Source organism: Eleutherodactylus coqui, chromosome 1, assembly GCF_035609145.1.
Source record: "Eleutherodactylus coqui strain aEleCoq1 chromosome 1, aEleCoq1.hap1, whole genome shotgun sequence".
Lineage (NCBI taxonomy): Eukaryota > Metazoa > Chordata > Amphibia > Anura > Eleutherodactylidae > Eleutherodactylus > Eleutherodactylus coqui.
This window is the reverse complement of record NC_089837.1, coordinates 135,998,097-136,019,966: the sequence shown is the minus strand read 5'-3', so window position 1 is coordinate 136,019,966 and position 21,870 is coordinate 135,998,097. Positions and strand designations below refer to the sequence as shown.

Sequence of the window (21,870 nt, the reverse complement as noted above, 5' to 3'; positions counted from 1 at the left end):
AGTTGTGTATATTTTAGCAAATAACTTTGGAAAATAATCCGGTATGTGCCAGTCTGAGTGCCCGGCAGATCAGCACTTCATTATTCTTTATTTGTCTATAGAATTCTGCTCGGTTTACTCTCTGAAAAGCTAACAGTCTCTGCAAGAGATAATCGCCAAGAACAAAGATAACCAAGTTACCAGGTCTAAATGCATAGCATTATTTACCCAGGGGCAGTCGGAGTGTGCATTACACTTATGTACACAGAAACCACAAAGGTAAATGGCATGAAGTGCGTTTTCACCAGAAAGGCCTTCTTTTATTACACGGTTAGAGCCATTGTATATCTGCAATAAAAAAAACACTTTGCGAAAACCTCTATGGCAAGCACTGCAACTCTCACAGAGGCTGGCAGACAACTTTTCTAGACTTCTTGGTGGAAATTCTTTTTTTAAAGAAATCATAAGAACATATATTACTGAAATAACAAAGCAGATTTGCCATTCAGGATTAAAAAAAAAAAAAAAAAAAAAAAAAACCTAGTTGACGGTCAACATGGCCACTTCAGTAGCTCCCACAAAAGGTTACATAGTAAAGGGGTTTCCATGTCAGGCTATACCATCATTTCCTCACCAATGGGGATGGTCAGCAATAGTTAGTCTCATTCTGGAATTAAAAGCAAAATATATATATATAAAAATTTTCCAAGTGTCCCATGAAATAGGGAAATCCCCTAAGGGTGAATTCAAACAGGCGAACAGGATATCGGTGCAAGAGGCTTGGATCGATACTGTGCTTTTAAAATTGTGATTCTGGATGCGAGCACAATGCGTTTTTGCTTAAAAAAAAATGCTTTGCTTCACAACCTTTTACTTACGATTTTTATGCACGATTTTCACTTGTGTGAAAAGTTTGCACAGGTTTCCAATAGATTTCAATTATAAAAATCACACCGCACTCAGATGCTATTTGCATGACATGCGAGTGTGATGCGTTTTGTTTTTTTAAAGATCACATAACAAATAATGGGCAATTCCCTATGGGGAATTACTCAAAAATAGGTCATGAAGCGATCTTTCAAACTCACAGCATTGCTGCAAGTGAAAAAGCGCTCATGTGAATGAAAACATTGAAATCGATGTGTTATTAACACGTGCAGGTTCCGTCCATATCGCTATCGTGCGTGAAACTCACCGGTATGGATGCACCCCAAATTGATCTTTGTTGTGGTCAAACATTAGTTAGTAAAAAGTGCAGAAGAAGAGAGATAAGGGCAGTGAATTAAGGCGTCAGTTGAGCTTCACTGACAGATTTCCTATTGATACTTAAAGGGGTACTTTTAAATGGGCCGATTCTCGTTTGAACGAGTGAATGAGCGACTGACATCACCGCTAGGTTTGGAATAGACAGGCAGAGACATTGTTAGCTCGTTCAAATGAAAATCGTTCACGCTTTCACATTTGCCATATAAGTGAATGAGAGGGACTGAATGTTGTTTAAACTGAATGAGCCAACGCTGATTTTTATGCCTGCGTAAATGAACGATGAACGAAAAGTGAACGATTCTCATTCATTGTTAAGTCATTGTCTCGCAATTAGACCGAACGATTATCGTTCACTTTTGCTAGTTTGAAGAATAATCATTCCGTCTAGGACCCTTTTATATGGAATGATTATTGTTCAGTTTATCACTGGATTGTGCGAAACTGAACGCTTACCGTTCAGCGTAAACACTGCCAGCAACTGAACAAAGAATGATAATTCGTTCGCTTATCATCTGGCTTTCAGTTTATACAGGCATAAAAAAATCAAACAATTGGCCTGTGTAAACAGGCAATTGTTCATTGAGGAGTGATTGCCCGTTTACTCTGAATGGAGGCGGGCAGCCAGAAGCCATCTCTTGCCCGCTCCACCCCCATTCACTGAACGATAATCATTGGGACAATTGCCGGGCACTTAAATGCCTGACAATCGTCCTGTGTAAAAGAACCCTTAGACTGCAGCGTCTATATACAGTGATACGCAGAAGCTGCAGAAGACAAAACGGTGCACCATTCTTAAATAAACCTTGAAAATGATTGACAACCTAAAATACATGTATTTAAATAAAGAAGATTCCCCCCCCCCCCCCCCCAAAAAAAAATAATAATCTGCAGTCTTTAAGCCAGTCATGCATGGTACAATTTTTAAAGGGGAAAACCTTTTACACCTATGGCTAATTTTATTGATTAATTGTCACATAATGGACATGCTATATAAATTACTAAAAGTCCTTGTATGCCAGAATATTTGACTAGTTAGCAGTTTGTTGACTTGTTTAACCTTGCGGTGGGGTGTTTGTGCGGGTGGGGGTGGGGGTGGGGGAGTTGTTATACTATAAAACTTCTTGCTTTGCAACAGTAAAACAGAAGAGCCAGGAAACATCACAAAGTGTTTTCATTGTACTCCTCTCTGATGCATCATCTGTGTAGGAGATAGATAGAGATATATTAACCCTTTCCAATCAAATTTGTATCCTGGTTTTCCTAGGGAGCTTACTCTTTTTCTGCTGTTATACAACGGCGCTATATGCTGGCTAAAGCCAGTACTACATGAGGTGACACGTTGGATAGGCTCCGACAGCAGAAAGGCTGGCAATATACAGTAAGGCCTCCTTCCCACGAGCGTGACGGGGTCCGCCGCGTAATATTACGCAGTGAAGCCCGTCACGGCGCCCCCCAGAGCCCCTATACTTACCTGCGGGAGATAGCGTGAAATCGCTTCCCCGCCCACCACCGCCGCGTCACCGCCCACCACCGCCGCGTCACCGAGCGTGTCACGTGACGCGGCCGGCCGTGTCACGTGACGCGGCCGGCCGCGTCATTTGGCGTCAGATGACGCGCGGCGGTGGGCGGGAAAGCGTTTTTTCACGCTATCTCCCGCTGGTTACAGCGGGAGATAGCGTGAACGGACGGCTTCCATTGACTGCAATGGAAGCCGTCAGTGCGTACAGCCCGTCCTCACCCGCAGAAAATAGAGCATGCTGCGGGTGAGGACGGGAGAAATCGCGGTGCGTAATTCCGCGCTGGAATTACGCATCGTGAGCATTGTGCTATTAGGTTCAATAGAACCTAATAGCTGCGGGCAACGCAGCGGATTTTCGCCGCGAATTACGCGGCGGAAATCCGTTCGTGGGAAGGAGGCCTTAGAGTACCCCGACGGACGTCTTCCAACATCAGAGCTGTACAGCCTTAAATCATAATGTCTTCAGAGGTCAGACAGTGGATTGGAAAGGGTTAATTAAGACATACCTGATCGATAAGGCTAGGATACCCTCTTCAGTATCACCTAAGGCCTCATGGCCACGGCTGGGTCGGAATCCAGCGGCACGGACCTCATACTTACCCGTCTGGTGTCTTCTCCCTCCGCTCTGTGATGTGCTGGCTAGCACACAGCCACGCATTCGCAGAGCGGAGCCAGCGCGTCAGAGTTGACGTTTCTGCAAGGCTCGCACAGTAATAGGTCATGTGGCGATTTAAACACCGCACGTGTTTTCATGCGATCAAATTGCGGCTGTCGACATAGGATTGCATAAACTAACACAATCCTATGACAGCAAGCCACGGCGGAAATTCTGCGGGAAATCCCGCCGCGGAATTTCCGTCCGTGGGCATTGGGCCTAAATTAAGTGATTACTTTAACACTGTTGTAGTATACCAAACCACCTGTAAGCGATAGTATTAGTAACTGCTTAATATAGAACAGTGTAAAACCAAGTAACGAAGGATACAGCTCTAAACTTTGTTAACAAGTGCGATGCATTTTTAATGTTGTCAGCTATAAACATGGGAGTAAATTGGGAGTAACAGTGACAGAAGAACCGTGACAACAGGAAAGCTGTCACTTGTCGGAAGATCCACAGCACTTGCTCTCCAAACGCTGCATTACTCTGCCACTTCTGAGCAGCATTATTCCTATTAGATGTGACAGGACCACACCGCCAGTAGGGAAAGCATCAGTAAATGCAAAATTCCTCCGTCACTGCAACATTAATTCCTGGTTACATGCCAGGTTATCTTTATTCTTGTTTTAGCATTTATTATTCCAAAGCCTCGAGCAGTGAAAAAGTGACAGGGCAATTCTAGGAGATGGCGTACGGTAAAGGGCAGGGCCGTCCTGGAGGATTTGTGGCAGAGACGGAAAGAATCAGAACACGAGGTGCAATAGTTGTTTTATTAGGTTTACATAGTGTAACTATTTGTGGGATGTTTTTAGAGATTGTTCCACTACTGCTAATAATAAACAAATAGTAATAAGTCAACAGTAAACAATAAAAGACATTTGTAGAACAGGGCTACAGAGTCAGTGATGGCACAATGTTACTTCCCACCCCAGGACACTTTTTTTTGCATACAAAGTAATATTATGACCAGCTGCAAAAAAAAGTGATAAAAGTTGGGTAACTTTTTCTAAATACTTTGTATCCAATTGCTTTTATTGCAGCATCAGCTGCAGCTCTGGCCACAGGGTTTTATTATGTATAGTAGTGATCTGCAACTGGTGGGTGCCAAGCCATTGTAAAATCAGCAAGCCCTGCCAACTGGCACAGCCAGAAGTTGTGGTTTACAGCAGCAGAAGGGCCACCGGCTGCAGCTTGCCGGCCCATAAAAGGCATTGCCCACAATAACTCCATAAATAAGCCATGGCTGCGAAGACGTATCACAACGGAAACCAATTCACATCACGGGCCGATCTTTATTTCTACTTCATCTCCCAAATCTGTCCGCAGAAATAAGACACCGCTGCTACACGACTAAGCACTGGGGGTACGCAGCGGGCACGGCCGACGGTCGAGAAAAACAAGTTCTCCATTATCAGCAGGAGGTGACATATTTATCATCATCATCATCATCATCACTCAGCAGCTCGCAATGTTGGGAAATTCCGGAAAATTAGAAACGTCACTGAGGGTCAGTGAGAATAATGACCTCGTGTCGATCAGAACGCCGGGCGGATGTCATTCAGGGCCTAAAAATACAGAAGGCGTTGGACAGCGTGACATTGGCGCAATACAACCAGCACTCACCTGTAGCATTTATCTTATATATAAAGTGCAAAATCTGTTGGTTCGTATCATATACAAATCCACAGTTCTGGTCCGTGACATTTTGCATGACTGTTCTTCAGCATCAGGCAACGACTATGGCATCATTAAAAAACGGAACCTCACCGACTTCCCCTATAGTTTTTGTTGCCAATAGCAACCAATCACAGTTCAGCTTTCATTTCTTTTACTGCTGAAATAAAATGAACGCTGGTGGCAATTATGTAGCAACTAATGACATTAATGAACATTCCAGCTAAAAGAAATATGACTGAAGAAGCCGCTGCGTATGGCTGATGTGCCAATCGCGCCTCATAATCCAATTTTTTGATGAACGAATGATTTGGGACGGCTGCAAAATGGGGTAATAACATCAGTTATTATATAGGAGAAGGAAAGAACTTTAAAAGCCCAACTTTCAATAACCAATCCCTGCGCTTCTTGCAATGCACAGGTATATCACAGAGTTCCATATAGACATTTTTTTTTTATACTTTTTTTTTTTTTTTTATCAATCTCATAATTTTTCTAGTAGAAGAAAATACAGCCGTAAATTAATATTAATAAACATCATTAATTCCCAAACATATTCAGGCGGTCGTACATTGATAGGATCTGTGGCGTCCGGGCAGGAAATTAAAGAATAATTTATTTTTAGATTTAAACACAAAAAAAAAAAAAAAAAAATGCAAACAAATAAAAGAAAAAAGCACGTACACCATGAACCAACCATGCCAACCAGCACTGGCATGCCCACTTTAACCCCCCAAGGGACATATTTGTCCTATACTTTTCAACTGTTTCAAATTGGACTGCATGACTGAGGGTGCTGAAAGGGTTACACGGGGCTAGCACATGCCATGTAGCGCTATGGCGATGCCCCCTCGCTGCACCTGCTCTGTGCCATGTGACATCAGCCTGGCATGCAGACAATGTAAGCGCCGCCGCACACATAGTAACCACAGGGGTCTCCGCTGCAGCAGCGCCGCGTCTCTCCCGGAGACCACAGCAGCCGTTCATACGTGCCTATGGCAGTCCCGCATCCCTCACCTGGCTCCTTCGCTCCCTCTGGGTGATGCTGCTGCTGCTGCTGCTGATGCTGCTCCGCCGTCTCCTCCCCTCCAGCTGACTGCCCGATCCCTCTCTACGCTTCACCACAGCTTTCCCCGTAGAGCCCGCATGTTGTCACTTAACAACCAATCACGTCCCGGCCGCCCCCCTGCAGCCCGCTGATTGGCTGCCACCAGCATTCTGTCTCTTAGACTTCCGCTAGCCATTTGACAAGCGGCATGTTTGTTATGGGAGGCCTCGTCTTCGCAAAGCACTTCGGGAAATGTAGTTTAATCATCCTTTCATTATCCTGGCGGTCAAGCTCGTCAAAAACTACAACTCCCAGCAGACTGAACGCTGTTGCCTATGTCTGTGGTAGCCACGCCTTCTCGAAAGGTAAACTCGTCGGACTGATTCCGGGCAACGCCTTATTTCTTCTTCAGGACGGCGGACACTTCCTAGAGCGAACTTCCGGTGACGGGGACTCCGGAGCGCCGCTGGGAGCACGAAGCCGGGGGCCGCCTCGTCCGCTCGCTGGGTCACAGGTAGCCTGCAGCGCCGGGGATGTGCTGTGTGCGGTGGCGGGTCAGGCGGGGCGGCTGTGCGGGGTAATGTAATCCTGTCCGGGCCTGGAGGTGTCATGGAGCCGGTGTAACCCCTTCTGTGCCGCTGGTGGCCTAAGTGTGTGGCCCTCTGTGCCCTGCCATACCTGTGGTGACAGGTGTGGTGGTGATGGCGCTCACAGGCCTCCTCTACGGCGGTTAATATACGGGGCCGGCGCCTCGCGGACAGGAGCTCCGTGCCGCCCTTCGCTTACCGCCGTCCGTGATCGTTAATGTGTGCGATTTCATCAATAAATGGTAATTAGCCTTGTTGATGGAACAGCGCAGGAAAAAACAGAACCGCGGTATCGCTGCGTTGTCCGGGACGTCACGGGCGCCACTTTCATGAAACGTCGCCACCTACAGTCATAGAAGTGGGATGATCTAACAAATCTGCTGCGTTACTTACCCCGAAAGAAGAGTAATGAGTTGGGCCGAGCGGCCTGTAGGGGGCCCACCGTGCGACGGTAGAGGGGTCTACTCGTACTGGGGGGGATGATGAGCCAGTCACATGAAGGTGCTGCCCGGGCGACCAACGGGCACGGTAGAGTAGTGGAGCTGTGAGAAAGATGACTGACGCGTTGCGAGGTTCACAGACCCCTTCATCAACTGGGGGACATGTATAGTTCTATTCACAATCCCTAGGCCAAAACGGTGGCGGTGGAGGTGAGTCCTACCGTGACCGGGCAGTGATGGAAGTCCTGGGGCCGCGGGAGGTGGAGGTGGAGATGAAGAGGTCTGCCGAATGTGTTACCTGCTGGTTTTAAGTCCTCCCCACTGACCCCACTCCTCCTTTGGGCTGATACTCACCACTAGGTCGCGCCAAAGTTCTGGTGTCGTTGACTACTTATTGGGGTCTCACATCTGCACTCGGGGTTCCCCTTTCCTGCTACGTTCAGGGAGCAAGAAAAGGGAATCCCCACGGCTGAACGGCACAATCTCTGGACAGGACTGAAAAGCATTGGATGGACCCCATTGACTATAATGGGGTCCGTTAGGTTTCCCCCCGGCTTTTGGACTGAAGCTAAAAGTGCATGCAAGGCTTTTTCTTCCGGTATTTTGAGGCGGATCTGTGACCGACCCTCCAGCCAGATGTGAGACCGGCCTAACTTACCCTGTCCTGGTCCGTGGGTGCCCTCCTCATACCTTGGTGCTTTCTGGCATCTCTTGTCATTGCCATAAGTTAAGGCGACCCTCTGATTTTCGGACAAGCTTCTGTTGCCCTGGAGGGGTTCTACCTGTGGCAAGTCTCTGCCGCCCTTCGGATCCGCCTTCCAGGCCTCGGTTTTTAGATGTCCAAGATGGCTGCAGCAATCTTCTGACTACTTAAAGGGATTATCCCAAAATCTAAAGTTATCTCTTAGTCTCAGGATAGCGGATAACTATGATTGCTGGGGTCTTGTCTGTTCCCAAGGATGGGGGTCCCGTGTGACCCCCTTCTCCTCCCCTCTATGGGAGCTGGGATGACGCAGCGGTTGTACATGTATAGGGTCCTTCCCCTCGCTTACAGATTCCTGGAGATAGTGGAGTGGCAAGCACTGGGATGTTTCCATCAGCCTTATCCAAATGACTTGCGTGCCGGCCATGCTTTGTTCAATGTGACGTCCCTGCAGGTGGAGAAGCGCCCCCACCGTGACGAGAAGAGGGTGGTGCCAGACCTCCGTTCTGTGGATCAGTGGTAGGAGACCCCCACCCATCATAAAGTTTATAGGGGATAGTTTAAGGTCTTGGTAGAATCCCTTTAATGCGCACTGCTCTGATCACATGAGCAGCTCTGGCCAATCAGAGGGCCAGTATAGTGCATTGGTAGTCTAAATACACTGCAGGAATTGGGTAGTCAGGTCCGAGATGGCTAGCAGCTTTGGATGGCTGTTATTGGGACCAGGAACTGGTGGATCTGAGGAGCGACGAAAGAACTCTATTCTGGGGTTGAAGGAGGTAGAAACATTATCTGACCAACTCAGTTTACACAGTTCTGTCATGGAGACCCCCGGATCCCGGACCCCACTTTAGCCTTCCAAGATGCCTGTAGCTTGCACTACCAAGGCCGCGCTGTGCATCAGAAGTCAACTCCACTTCTCTCTGCTCCCAGATTGGCCAGTGGTACTCACATGATCAGTGCTGGCCAATCAGATAGCAGTTGTGTACATGACGTGGTCAAGGAAGGGTGCAGCCGTCTTGGGGAAGCGAAAGAGAGGCCTGGGAATTGGCTGATCTGTAGCAGAACGCTGGAGATGTAGTCAGTCGGATAATGGCACCCCCTCTGTTCAGCTCCAGGTCTGGAGAGACGCTCCTGCTGACACGGTGCTGATTGGTAGTCCGGTCACGACGTCTGACGCAGATCTGGCGTTCAGCAGAAATACATTTTCAAATATAGAACCCGACAATCTAAAAAATCCAACATGGCAAATGAAAATACTCCGGCCTCCGGTCTGCGCCTGTCATACATATTCCAGTCATGGAACGAGGTGCAGGTGATCAGTAGGAATGGCCTAAATCTGCCTTTTCAATATCTGAAATCTCTGCTGCACAGTCAGCATTAACACCGGTATCACACTCCAGAGCAGCATTCATAATTCTGCAGTTTGAGGGCTGATTTTGCGCAGCATCCTGTAATGTTCAGGGTCTGGGCACAGTTTACATTCTAGAAATATCATTCATTCTTCCCAGACTGATCCACAGATCTGATAACCTTGTTGACTGTGTGGCGCAGTCCTAAGCCTTCACTCATCACCTGATGGTTGTGGGTTCAATCCCCACGTGGTTCAGGTAGCTGGCTCAAGCCTTCCATCCTTCTGAGGTCGGTAAAAAGTTGGTGCTATACAAATAACAAGTTCCTTTCCCCTGTTGCCATCGATGACTGGCAGAATTATTGATGCACTTCTGGACTATAACAGACACCAATTCAAGTCTAATAAGAATATTCACAAAGTTACCCTTTATGTAGATTATATTTGGTCTAAAAGGGGCAGATGTCTGCAGCGGTGAGACCGTAAGTGTGGGTGTTCTCGGACAGACTCAGAACTACAACAAGAAGTGAATGTCCTTCACGGATGGAAGTGTCCCCGGCGGACGTCACAGTAACATCTGCACAGTCGTGTATGCAGTGAAATCTTCCTTGTGAGGCTGAACACAGTACTGCCATAGGAGCTGTTGGGGGGACCCAGTAGCCCAGACCCCATAAGAAAGCTGTTACTAAGTGGGGGAAGGTTACACTATATATAGGTACATGGCTGCACTACTGCAAATGGGGAAGTGGTGGGAGCGACAGTGTGTGTATGTAGGAAATATAAATAGTTTCACTGTGTTTTTTTCCTTCTATCCTAATGCAGAATGTGAATTGAAAGCTGTTATCTGATTGGTTGGACTCTTTGCAAGGAGCTGTGGCAACTGCAGGGGTTGTAGGCTGAAGTCTATGTACATCCTTCCATGAGTAGTGAGCTTTTTAAAGTGGTATTCTGGACATTTAACCCCTTGCAGTATTGATGACCTATCCTCAGGATAATCATCGTTGGTTGGCGGGGTTCTGCCAGTCGGAACCTTCAGTGATCAGCTGATCACAGAGCTGTCAATATCCGGCTTGCTGCAGTGAGTGCGGCAGATGAAATAATCCAATTGCCAGGGGTCCTGAGTGGTGAACGTCTGCCAATAAACTGTTAAGGTGCATTTACACACATAGGTGATTGCTCAAAATTTGTCAGAAACTGACAGTTCTGAGCGATCATTTTGCATAGGTACTACTGGGCTAATCAGCCCTTTAGTACTTCATTGCATGTATTTAGAGAACAGCGGGTGGTCTGTTCTCTAAATATAGCACTATTGTTCCCCAGCGGGACAGCAGCTGTTAACATTCTTTAACAGCTGTTATCAGCGCTGCCTGCGGAGTTCTCCACTTGTGGTCCGTCTTATCTTATCATCCTGAGAGACAAGGATTTCATGCGAACCTGAAGTCAGCGATGGACGAAAAGTGCATGGTAAGTACACGATGGGCGCACATTTACACTCAGCGATTATCGCTCAAAAGATGGCTTTTGAGTAATCATCGTTGTGTGTAAAATGGCCTCTAATGACCCATCCTGAGGATTTAAGTCAGTAGTAAAAGTAGGTCCAAAAAATGTAATATTTTTTGTTTTTCACCCTAGTCGAGGGGAGGTTGTAGGTAGGTAGTTGCTGGTTCCAGCGTCATTATTGTATCCAGATATTGACTTCAATTATGAAACTATCTTACCTTAAACGGGCCTTGTTGCTTAGAGCAGCCAATCACGGAGCAACTTTGATTTTTCTAAAGCGGATTGAGAAATGGAAGCTGAGCTATGATTGGGTGCCTTAAGACAATTGGTCAGCTTTATGGTTACACTGTGATTAACCCCTTCAGTGGCAGGTTTACTATTACCATGCGTTATTATCAGTGCAGCAAGCCCCGGAGATTTTCCGGGCGTGCCACTAAAGGGGTTAATGAGGCCCATTCTACAAGTTCTGTGTCTATCAGCGATGCATTACCCTGCGGCCTGTGATTCCCCAATCTATCTGGATATAAAGATGTCTGTAGATGTGCGGCTGCTGGCATGCAGTTTCCATGTTGGGGTGGTTTCACAATCGCGCTGGGACCTCCGGCACAAAATACCAGAAGGAAAAAACACTGCATGCAGCACTTCTATCAGTAAACTGCTGAGCAGAAACTGAACGACCTCATTGTAGGCCCTGTTCAGTTTTGTCATACGACGGACCCGTTCGGCCGCAGGGGTTCCGCCTTTCCTGCTCACGGAACAGAGGAGAAAAACTGAATCCCCGCTGCAGATGTGAGACCCCCCCCCCCAATAAACGCAATGCCTCACTGCTCATACATACTTGGGCCGGGCTCACATGAGCGTAAGTTTAGCGTGGATCACGCGCATGTGATGCATGGTAATTCGCAGGCAATAAAATACATTGTCTAAGTGTTTAGCGCTGTACATGCAGCGCAACTTGGTGCAGCGTTTGTGACAGCCATAAACGCAACCCATATTTTCGGGGGTGGGGCTTCCATGTACTTTTTATTGCTGACAGAGCATCTCTTGCAGGTAACGGGGATTGAAAATCCCGCCTCCAGCAAGAAATTGGCTGAGCCACGGAGCTCTGGAACCAATCAGAGCAATCTCTTGCTGAAGGCGGAGTTTTCAAATCCCGTTATAAACGAGATGTTCTATCGGCGCTGACAACTGCACGGAAGCCTGCAGGAACAGCCGGAGGGACCCGGACAGTACCTGCTAGGGGAGTATAAAGACTTCCCCTAAAAAATAAGACCCAGTGCCAAAAATTAATATGGCGGGTCTTATTTTCGGGAAAACACTGCATGCCAGTTGGCTCAGTTCTGGCATTCAGCTTCTTGACTGCGTTTTCAGCTATACTGAAAATGCAGCCAAAACGCTGTCAAAAGCGTATGCCAGCGCTGCTGAAACTGCAGTAAACACGGCGGGGAAAAACATAGGGTTTTCGCTCAAATTTGCGTCTATACCTTGTGTGGTACACAAGCACAAAATAAGAACGCAGCATGTTCTATTTTGCCACATATTGCCTTTTCGAGAGAGCCCATTGTTCTCTATTACATTGCATATGGGTGGCGTATATAAGTGCCGTTGTAAAGCGACATCATGGGAACTTTACACAAAAAAAGCCAGAAGACTCTGCAAGACAGCGAGCGTGAGATGCGCAGTACAATATTGCTGCCATACGCAGCAACAGGCCGTATCCACAGCGGTATAACACTGTGTCACTCAGTTGCTGAGCTCGCCCTTAATATCTAAAATGGCATACCTGAGATGGTAGGTAGAGGTGTGTGTCTGTGTGTGTTACACACCCTGCATAAAAAGCAAGGTTCTTGGTGCGTATTTCAATCACAACATGTGGGCCCATCTGACACGGTCAGGTTAGGAGTGCCACAGTATGCTGTTGTGGACCCTTGGGGTATATGGCAGGTTATTTAAACACCAACCTTTGTATTATACCCTCTAACTGAGCATATATGTGAGGGGGCTGTCACCAAGTACACCCCCCTTCTTACATTGCAGCTGGCTGATCCTCAAGGGTCCGGTTCCTCTCCCCAGGAGAAGCTGCAGCTGTTCTCCCCTCATTTGGGGAGCTGTAGGATCCCATGAACGGCCATCCATGTAGAGCAGCTCTCCCCTTCTAGAATGGAGTGCCAAGTATCCTCTGTGCCGTATAGAAGACCATCCTGTGTGTCGTCCTGACCATTCTGTGGGCCCCCCATGGTCTGTGATTTGGACAGTCTGATAAGCGATCGTCTTCATATTCTTAAGTTGGCAGCTTTACAAACCCTTGACGTTATGGGGTTGAGGCTGCACTACTGATGCTGATGACCCTTCCTGTCGGGTGCAGTCTTATCATGGAGACCTTGTGTATTCACAGGTGAAATGATCATGGATGGGGTAATGTACACTAATAAGGGGTGGCGGTGGTCCCATGTTGAGGATGCGATGCCTTCTAGTAGAGATTACTACAAAAAGGGCAAATCCAAACTAGACAATTTTTTTTTTTACAAACAAACCCACCATGAGCAGCAACTGTTGGCCTGCAGGGGGGGCAGCTTTTGGTAAATGGCGCTATGATCACTTGGGAATATTACTGCTGCCCACACGGGAATTGTAGTATTGCATACATGCCCACCTATTCGTCACATTGTGCTGTAAGACCTGAGCCAGCCAGCGTGGGGCGACTCTTCCTGTGGTTAGACAAGGGGTTGCCAGTGGGCTTCATTACACCCATACGGTCTGGTGCCCGTGGATAGGAGTTGTTGTGAGATAACACTGGGGTATGCTCACACGTTCGAGGCTTGAGCATGTTGGCACAAGTTCTGTATTACATACTCCATTCACATACCGCCGAATAACGACCACCCTGTGGAGATGTAACATGTCCATTGCTTGCAAGGCTTCCATGTGCAAAAGCCACAGATCAGCCGTTGCATCCCAACTGGTAGATACTCTGGCCATGTGTCGGCCTCTGGTATCTGCTATGGATATTTTGTGATGTCCACTTTGTAGTCCAAACCTGGATGTGGGATCCCCCTCCCTCTTAAAGGGGTTTACCAAAATTGTCTTTTCTTTCCTGTCCATGCGGAGTTGTTGATCAGTCTGATTGGCGTGGATCTTGCTGCTGAGACCCTCTTGATTCTCATCCTCCTCGCCGCACCCTCACAGTGAGGTGATTGAGTGGAGTCATGGTCTTGAATGTGCACTGCCGCTCCATTCATTCAGCGGGACTGCTGGAAACGGCGGAGCACAAGTGCTCGGGTATCCCCATCAGTCCCAATGAAATTAGTGGAGATTGAATGGAACAGTAGTTGCACATCACTACAGGTGGGCTCATTGAGTCAAGGGTGATGCCAAGGAGGGCACGGGATGTCTCTGGATTGTGGGGGTCTCAGCGGTGAGTCCCCACTAATCAGCCTTGTAGCTTATCCTACGGCTCATTGATGGAAGTCTATTTCGGTACAGCCCCTTTAAGGGTTCATGCTTGCAGATTTTTTTTTCCTTTCTCTATGCACTGATGGCGACTGTCAGTTCTGTGGTGGAGGACCCGGTAGTCCCAGACTAGGACTGTTCTCTGGTGGGTGCCATGTGGCATTGATACTTGGCTTGTAGGCTCAAAGTAAACACATCTGTATACAACACCCTGTAGTGTACAAGACCGGCTTATATTGGCGCACTGTGTACAATAGATTTCTTTAAGTGACATTATGGCCTTGTTGGTTACATCCTCTACGCATTGACTCGGCGGTTGGTTTATTTAGACATGTTTTTATGAGAAGCTAAAATAGTTTATGGGCAGGAGGGGTTGGGATGGCTTTTATACAGTTTGAGGTCAGTAGGCTTCCTTTACATTTCACATTGTAGTATTGAGGATGTTCCTCTCCTGATGTGAGCTGGGAGACTGACGCCCCTCCTACACCAGCCAATGCTCGTGTGAGTGAGTGACGTCACCGCTAACTCACACCAGCCAATCCTTGTGTGAGTGAGTGACGTCACCGCTAACTCGTTCAGTTGTTCGTATAGAATGTTTAGACAGCAGATTGGCGTTGAGAACTGTTCACTTCTCGTTCAGCGCTTCATTCTACACAAGCGGGGAGTGCGTAGACGTAACAAGAAGCCAGCGAATCGCTGCCGCTATTTATATTTTAATGCAGGCTAAAACTAGGCTACAAATGAGAAGCTACCAGTGGCTCGTTATTTAGACCTAACGATTATCGTGCACTTTCATTTGAGTGAGTTTTGAGTGACAATCCTTACATGTAAATAGGCCTTTAGTAGATGCTAAACTCAATTAATTGTCTTTCCCTGGACTATTTTTGCTAGGTACTGACCACTGCATACCAGGATCGCACCCCAAGATCTCTCATTGGGGGGTCACTATGATAATTTGACCCTTGTCAGTCACTCGGATCATTACGTTTGTCTTTTTCAACTTCAAAAGCCTCCTCCCCTTCCGCCTCACATATCCCATACCCCGACGGGACCATTCTAATGGGGCAACCGGTCACCCCCTTTGCTTGTAAGTTCCCAAGTGTTAGCACTACAGCCATGTGACCAAAAACTATTCCGACACGCGGTTTACAAACTGGTGATGGCTGCACAGTCTTTGGGTTAAAACTGCAGTTTACCTGCACAACTACATGGCCGGCAGTGAGGACTGCTCTGATTGGTAGCAGGCTGCAAACGTGCCCTTAAAGAGCCCCTCCAGTCATCCTCCCCCGCCTGATATGACGCGGGGCGTGGAGGGGTGCAGTCCATTGTCTAACCAGTATCACTCAGCGTTGTAGGGTTGTATCATCTGGAATACGGGTGTCTCTCATTGTCTTGTCAGGAAGTACGCCTTGAAGACTCCTTAATGATCGGTCTATATAACTCGGGGCCGATCCAGTTTTATGCAGTTGTGGGAGCCGGAACCTCAGGGTCTCTTCGCAGAGCTGTTGAAGAATTTCGGCTGGGCAATGCCCAACAAAAGTGCGGTCTGGTGTTGGCGAAGACTGATTTAACAAACCAAGTCATTCACGGCAGAAGAAACCGCTGCGTATTCTAATCGCACTGCAGGCTTTCAAGCCCGTGTTGTGAAAATGATGGAAGGTTTTTGTTTTTTTTTTCATGGCAATGGAATGGGTGAAATCCCGCGTCCGTCCATAACCAAATCTGCAAGGAAGTTGTATGGGTTTAATTGTAGATTTTGATGGGGCTTTGCTTCCCCAATGTGCGCAGGGATCAGACGGGAGGGGGTGTTCCCAGGGGCGTAAATACTGCAGATTTCCCACGTGTAGTTTCCATATGGAGAATCTGCAATGCACGTCATAAAGGGGTTGTACCAAGAAACACCTTTACATTCATCCATAGGATAGTTTATAAAGGCCTTGTCAGTGGGGGTCTCACTCCCGAGATCACTACAGTTCCAAGAATGGGGGGTCCTGTGTCCTCCCTCTTCTGTCACTGTTTGCTGTACCCACAGTGACATCATATTAAACAAAATGGCATTTGCAGCTCTTCATTCCTTTCACTGGTGCTGATGGACATAGCCAAGCACTTAGACTTGGCTTTCTGCGGCAGTCCCATTGATGATGTCTGTAGCAGCACCGCCACTTTGTAAAGGCTGCAGAGAGCCCGTAGTGAGGAGGGGGGACACGAGAGCAGTGGAGAGACCCCCACCAGTCAGACTCTTGTCACCTATGCTATGGATAAGTGATAACCGTTTTTCTTGGTACAATCTCTTTAACACATTTCATCTACATTGTGGGGAAAGCCTTTGCAGGACTGACATGGGATGCTGGTGTAAATTCCCCAACCTGTCCCTTTATGCTGCTGATTTTCAGTTCAGACTTCCCCCTGAACAATGCAAAACTCCAAATCTGCAGCATTTCTGCACTGAAAAAAATTGCAAAAATTACCCCGTTTGGTGTGAATTTTGCTGCTCCAGAAAACCTGCAGCAAATCTGCCATATGTGTCTGTCCTGTAAGACCGCTCACACTGCGGCTCTTCTGTAGCAGAAACTGGGTCTGAGAAGTTACATGTAATGTGCGGAACTGATGCGGGATTCACCCCTTTATAGGAAGAACTGAAATCCACATGGAGAATCTACTCTGAATAGTGGTAAATTAGGCAGGCAGAAGTATGGGAGCTGTTGGGCGGCAATATTCTATGCAGGGGCACAACTTAAAGGGGTTGTCCCGCGCCGAAACGGGTTTTTTTTTTTTTAACCCCCCCGTTCGGCGCGAGACAACCCCGCTGCAGGGGTTAAAAAAACAACCCGCACAGCGCTTACCTGAATCCCGGCGGTCCGGCATCTTCATACTCACCTGCTGAAGATGGCCGCCGGGATCCTCTGTCTCAATGGACCGCAGGGCTTCTGTGCGGTCCATTGCCGATTCCAGCCTCCTGATTGGCTGGAATCGGCACGTGACGGGGCGGAGCTACACGGAGCCCCATTCAGAAAAGAAGACCCGGACTGCGCAAGCGCGGCTAATTTGGCCATCGGAGGGCGAAAATTAGTCGGCACCATGGAGACGAGGACGCCAGCAACGGAGCAGGTAAGTATAAAACTTTTTATAACTTCTGTATGGCTCATAATTAATGCACAATGTACATTACAAAGTGCATTATTATGGCCATGCAGAAGTGTATAGACCCACTTGCTGCCTCGGGACAACCCCTTTAAGCCCAGGAGTGCAGCTTGAGCGCCCAGCCTACCCCCTGCACAACCTCTCTATATGGCTACCAACCCTATAACTCACATCAATGGGGCTCTTAAAAGACCCTTTAGTGCAGCAGAAGCAGCCAGGGCTTGCCAGGGTCTTGCAGACTCGTACATAGATTAACATAAGAGAGAGTACTGCTTGGATACAGTACCTGAAATAGGCTTACCACATTGACAATCTACTGTATAGATGTTTCCAAAGTGTTGGGGGGAAAAAAAGCGCTGTACTCATAGTTATGTCATAGTCCTCAAAAAGCATGCACTGTTCATAACTGCTTCATTAGCGGCTTCCACTTCAGGCAGATTTCTGTAGAGAACCGCAGCATAAACCTACCCGCTGTCTAACTGGCTTGTCCTTATGATGTAGACTTGTATGCTGACGCCATGTTCCTTCTATTCCAGGGTAACAGAATAATTTCTTGCACGACTGGGAGCGTCCGCATCGAGCGCACTGAATGAGGAGTCTTCTGCTTCTATAGCGCCATATTCTAACAGCCTGGTCTCTTTGAATGAGGATGACAATGGAAGAGATGAAGAATGAAGCAGAGACCACTTCCATGGTTTCCATGCCATTGTATGCGGTTATGTATCCAGTATTTAATGAGGTTGGTTTTCTTTGTATACAACACTTAAAAATACTTGGTAGTGGGAGTTTCCCGATACCTTTTTTGGGCTTCTCTTAGTAATTTGGCTGAATATTGCTGTTGTAAGCAATGGAATAACATAATCCAACCCTACACAGCATTCGTCTGGGGTTTGGGATTCTGTTTCTTAACCGCAAATCTAAATATTTAGGGGTTGTTCACAACTCCAGCCGAAAATCCTAGATGAAGTAGCGTGCCGCGATAAGTTGTCCTCATGAAAATACCGGGCAGCATGACGGAAGCTGGACTAACTCTTAAACCCAACAGAGACTATTGGATGTCGTTTGTTTGTCATGTGAATGATCCTTTGCCCAGGTGACATTCATTTTCCTGTTACCTTGACTGAGCAAGGAAATGGGAGGCCACAACACTGATCTTTTAAGAAGCCTTGGGAAGATTTGCATAAGCCTTTTTGTTGGATCTAGGGCCCTGGAGTCCCGCCGTGGATTATGTGGAGCAGCGTATGGATTTGGCCCCTGTCAACTGGGCGAGTCCACAAGCGGCCATCCAATGCAGATTTTACATGAGAACAGTACCAAGAATTCATGCTAAATTCTTTCTTTCTGCAGAGGGGATTTCAAGTTCCCTGCGCAGGAAAATCTGCGCTGTGTGACTACGATACAGATTTACATAGCATGCAATAGAATGCTAAAAGGGCGTGGAATTGCCAAAATCTGTGGAGAAATTATGCTATCTAAAAAGCCACCAAGATAAAATGTGTGGTGCATGAAAAAATAAACTTAAGGCCCCCTGCACACAGGCGGAAATTCTGCGGTGGGATTTCCCGGAGAATTTCCACCAATCCCCGCCTGCATAGGATTGCATTGCAAAACGCAATCCTGTGCAGACGGACGTGATTTGTCTACGTGAAAACGCGCTCGGAAAACAAATCGCGGCATGTTTTATTTCTCTGCGGGTCTCACAGAGGCCCGCACAGAAATGTCAGTAGTGACGGGCCGGCTCTGCTTTGCACATGCATCGGCAGCCGGCGCATAGCAGGGGACGGAAGACGCTGGGAGCAGGTGAGCCGCAGGCCTCTGCCGGTGGCCTAAAGAATACACCACGGATGTGCGCAGGGAAGCTATGGCGTGTACGTGGGAGCCTGGCTAGCTTTGTAGCTGCTGGCTGTCAACTGTTACAACCTGCCATGACCAGAGCAATCCTCCGATCATGGTCAGTTTACAGCTTGGATACAGGAGTAGATGCTGATCGGTGTGTCTAAGCAGCTAGCTGGATAGAAGGGGGCCCATCCCTTGCTCATCAGCCCTCGGGTGATTCTGTCATGGAGTGCCGATTGGCTGCTAATACAGTCTGGAGCCTACGGCAAGATTTAATGTGCTGGCGTCAAATGTACAATAAATTGCTATATTGAAGCATTGTAGCATATTGTACAAGTAATCGGGCAATTTCAGGTTCATTGTAAAGAATTTAAAAAAAATTGCAAATATTTTATATGTTAAATTAAAAGTTCATCAACACCCCCCCCCCCTCCTCTTTCCTAGTGTGGTGGTCACAAAAAAGAAAAAAAATTGGTATGGTCGCGACTGTAAAAATACAAAAAATTTAAGATGTAGTGAATGGCATAAGAAAAATGTTCCATGCGAGAATTTTTCTTCTTCCTGGGGCACCCTGCCTTTCAAAAAAAAAAGTGAATAAAGTAATACATACCGTATAATGGTGCTAATAGAAACCATATGACAATATACCTTTTCACAGCCCCATCAATGTTATGGGTATCAGACTGTGGTGAAAATGTCTTTTAAAAGTAGTAAAACAATAAGATGAATAAATTGTTGTTTCGTCATAATCACTTTGACTAGCAGAATAAAGCTAACAGTTTTTTTTCTCCCCTGTACATTAAAACTCTCCCTACTCCAAAATGTAATTGTGGGTTTTTTCACCGAACGTAGAAATCTTTAACTTTTTTTTTTTTTTTTTTTTTTTAATTATTAACTATGCTACTGTTGAAAAATGAAACTTGTCCCTTAAAAAACAAGACCTCGTGTGGCTATGTCGACAGAAAAGCAGTAGTGATTTTTTTTTTTCAAGATCTCCTTAAGGGGTTAAAAAGTGAAGTCCAGTGTTACTTTGTACAGAGACTCGTCATGAGCACTCTTGATGCAATAGACAAGGAAGCGCACATATAGACAGGTGTTGCTTCAGTATCTTTCCTGACTTCTCCCTGTTGGGCAGTCCCAGAAATGCTGTTCTACCACTCCTACGATGACACACACAGGAAACAATAGAAGCAGGGTGAGGCCGACGTCAGCGTGGCTAAGTTGTTTGCTCAATGTATGACCAAAAATTTAATGTATAGACGTGTTGTTTAAAAGGCTAAAGGTCTGTGCTAATGAAATGACTTTGTTAAAGACCAGCAAAGATCAGACCTCACAGACACACGGACATGCCAAAAGTCATGGGACAGGAACTAATATCGTTTAGGATCCTCCCTAGCCCAGCAAAGCACAAACTTTGTGGCATGAAATCCACAAGTGGAAGGAAGATCTCTTGAGTGATGTTGAGCCATGCCACCTGGATAGCCATCCACAGCTCCATGGTAATTGGAGGTGCAGGATTTTTGGGGTCAATGGACCTATCCTCCACATCCAATAAATGCTCGATTTGGGCTCATGCCGGGTGACCGGTGAGGCCCATGCAATTTATGGGAACTCAAGAATGCTACTCCAACCAGTGTTAGACAGCTTGAGTTTGATAGCACAATGCATTATCCTTCTTGGAATATCCCATCGTTGTGGGGGCACATGGCATCCATGAAGGGCTGCAAATAGTCGCCAAGCAGTGAAATGTAGTGGGTGCCTCTTAATGATGTGTTTAGGTGGACCACTGGACCCAACCTATGCCATGAGAAGCCCGCACACCACTATGGGGCCACCTTCCTGCACAGTGCCCTGTTGACAACTGGGGTTCATGAAGTCTGCGTCACACAGGAATCATACTATCAACCTGAAGCAACTGATACTGTGACGCATCGGTACTTGCCAGGATACCTGTCCTCTAGGGTCCAGAAGGCAACCTCACAAGCCCAGGTGAGGCTCTGGTGTCTGATGCAGGGGTCACAGAGGACCTCTGGTGGGACCACTGCTCCCGTATCCCATGGAAGCTCAAGAACGCTGCCCTGACCCTCAGGTTGTGTTTGTAGGGTCTTCTGCAGCGGGGGGCACTTCTTAGTCTCTTCTGTCTATGGACAGTTCTAGCCAGACGCCGCCGGCCACGGTCATTAAGCACCCATGGGCGACCCCTGCTGTCCACTCTGGGTGGTGATGCCTTCAGTGATGTATTCCTGGTACACGTGTGACTTTTCGAAAGCGTGTGTCCTATCCGTCTGGCACCCATTATCGTGCCCTGTTCAAACTACAGTAATTCATGTCACCTTGCCGTGAGCTCGCTGGCCGGTGTTCAACCTTACTAACAAGATAACGCCTCACAACCTCTACAGGTGTGGACGGTCCCAAGCCATCGCCCGAGGTTACACCACTTTGTGAAGTTACATGCTACTGTCTCGTGACTTTTGGCATGTCTATGTAATAGAATAGTTAGCAGCGTGTTAATGTTCGCAAAAGGGTTGTCTGAGTAAGAAGAGAGGGTGGGGGGGGGTGCCTGACAGCAGGCAGTGTCATAAAATAGAAAATAACTTAATTACCTGTTAAATTACATCCACTTTTTTTTTTTAATAACTTTTTCTGCAGTGATTAATATCTTGTACATCCTCATGACCATTGCAGGCAATTGCTGGCCTCGGTGGCCTTGTGCCATAT

At 47.1% G+C, this 21,870-nt stretch overlaps 2 protein-coding genes across 2 annotated transcripts in view; one reads left to right on the top strand and one right to left on the bottom strand.

Annotated features, from left to right (window-relative positions):
- SERPINI1 (serpin family I member 1) overlaps positions 1–6,272 on the bottom strand; it is a 56,221-nt gene extending 49,949 nt beyond the window's left edge. Inside the window, exon 1 of the mRNA XM_066600740.1 lies at positions 6,114–6,272. The gene's annotated coding sequence lies outside the window, so the exon portion shown is untranslated. The remainder of the gene's footprint in view (positions 1–6,113) is intronic.
- A 230-nt stretch (positions 6,273–6,502) lies between these two features.
- Positions 6,503–21,870, top strand: part of PDCD10 (programmed cell death 10) — a 37,171-nt gene continuing 21,803 nt past the window's right edge. Inside the window, exons 1-2 of the mRNA XM_066600728.1 lie at positions 6,503–6,658; positions 17,853–18,055. Of these exons, the coding sequence (XP_066456825.1) occupies positions 17,960–18,055 (96 nt within the window). The 5' untranslated portion in view covers positions 6,503–6,658; positions 17,853–17,959. The remainder of the gene's footprint in view (positions 6,659–17,852; positions 18,056–21,870) is intronic.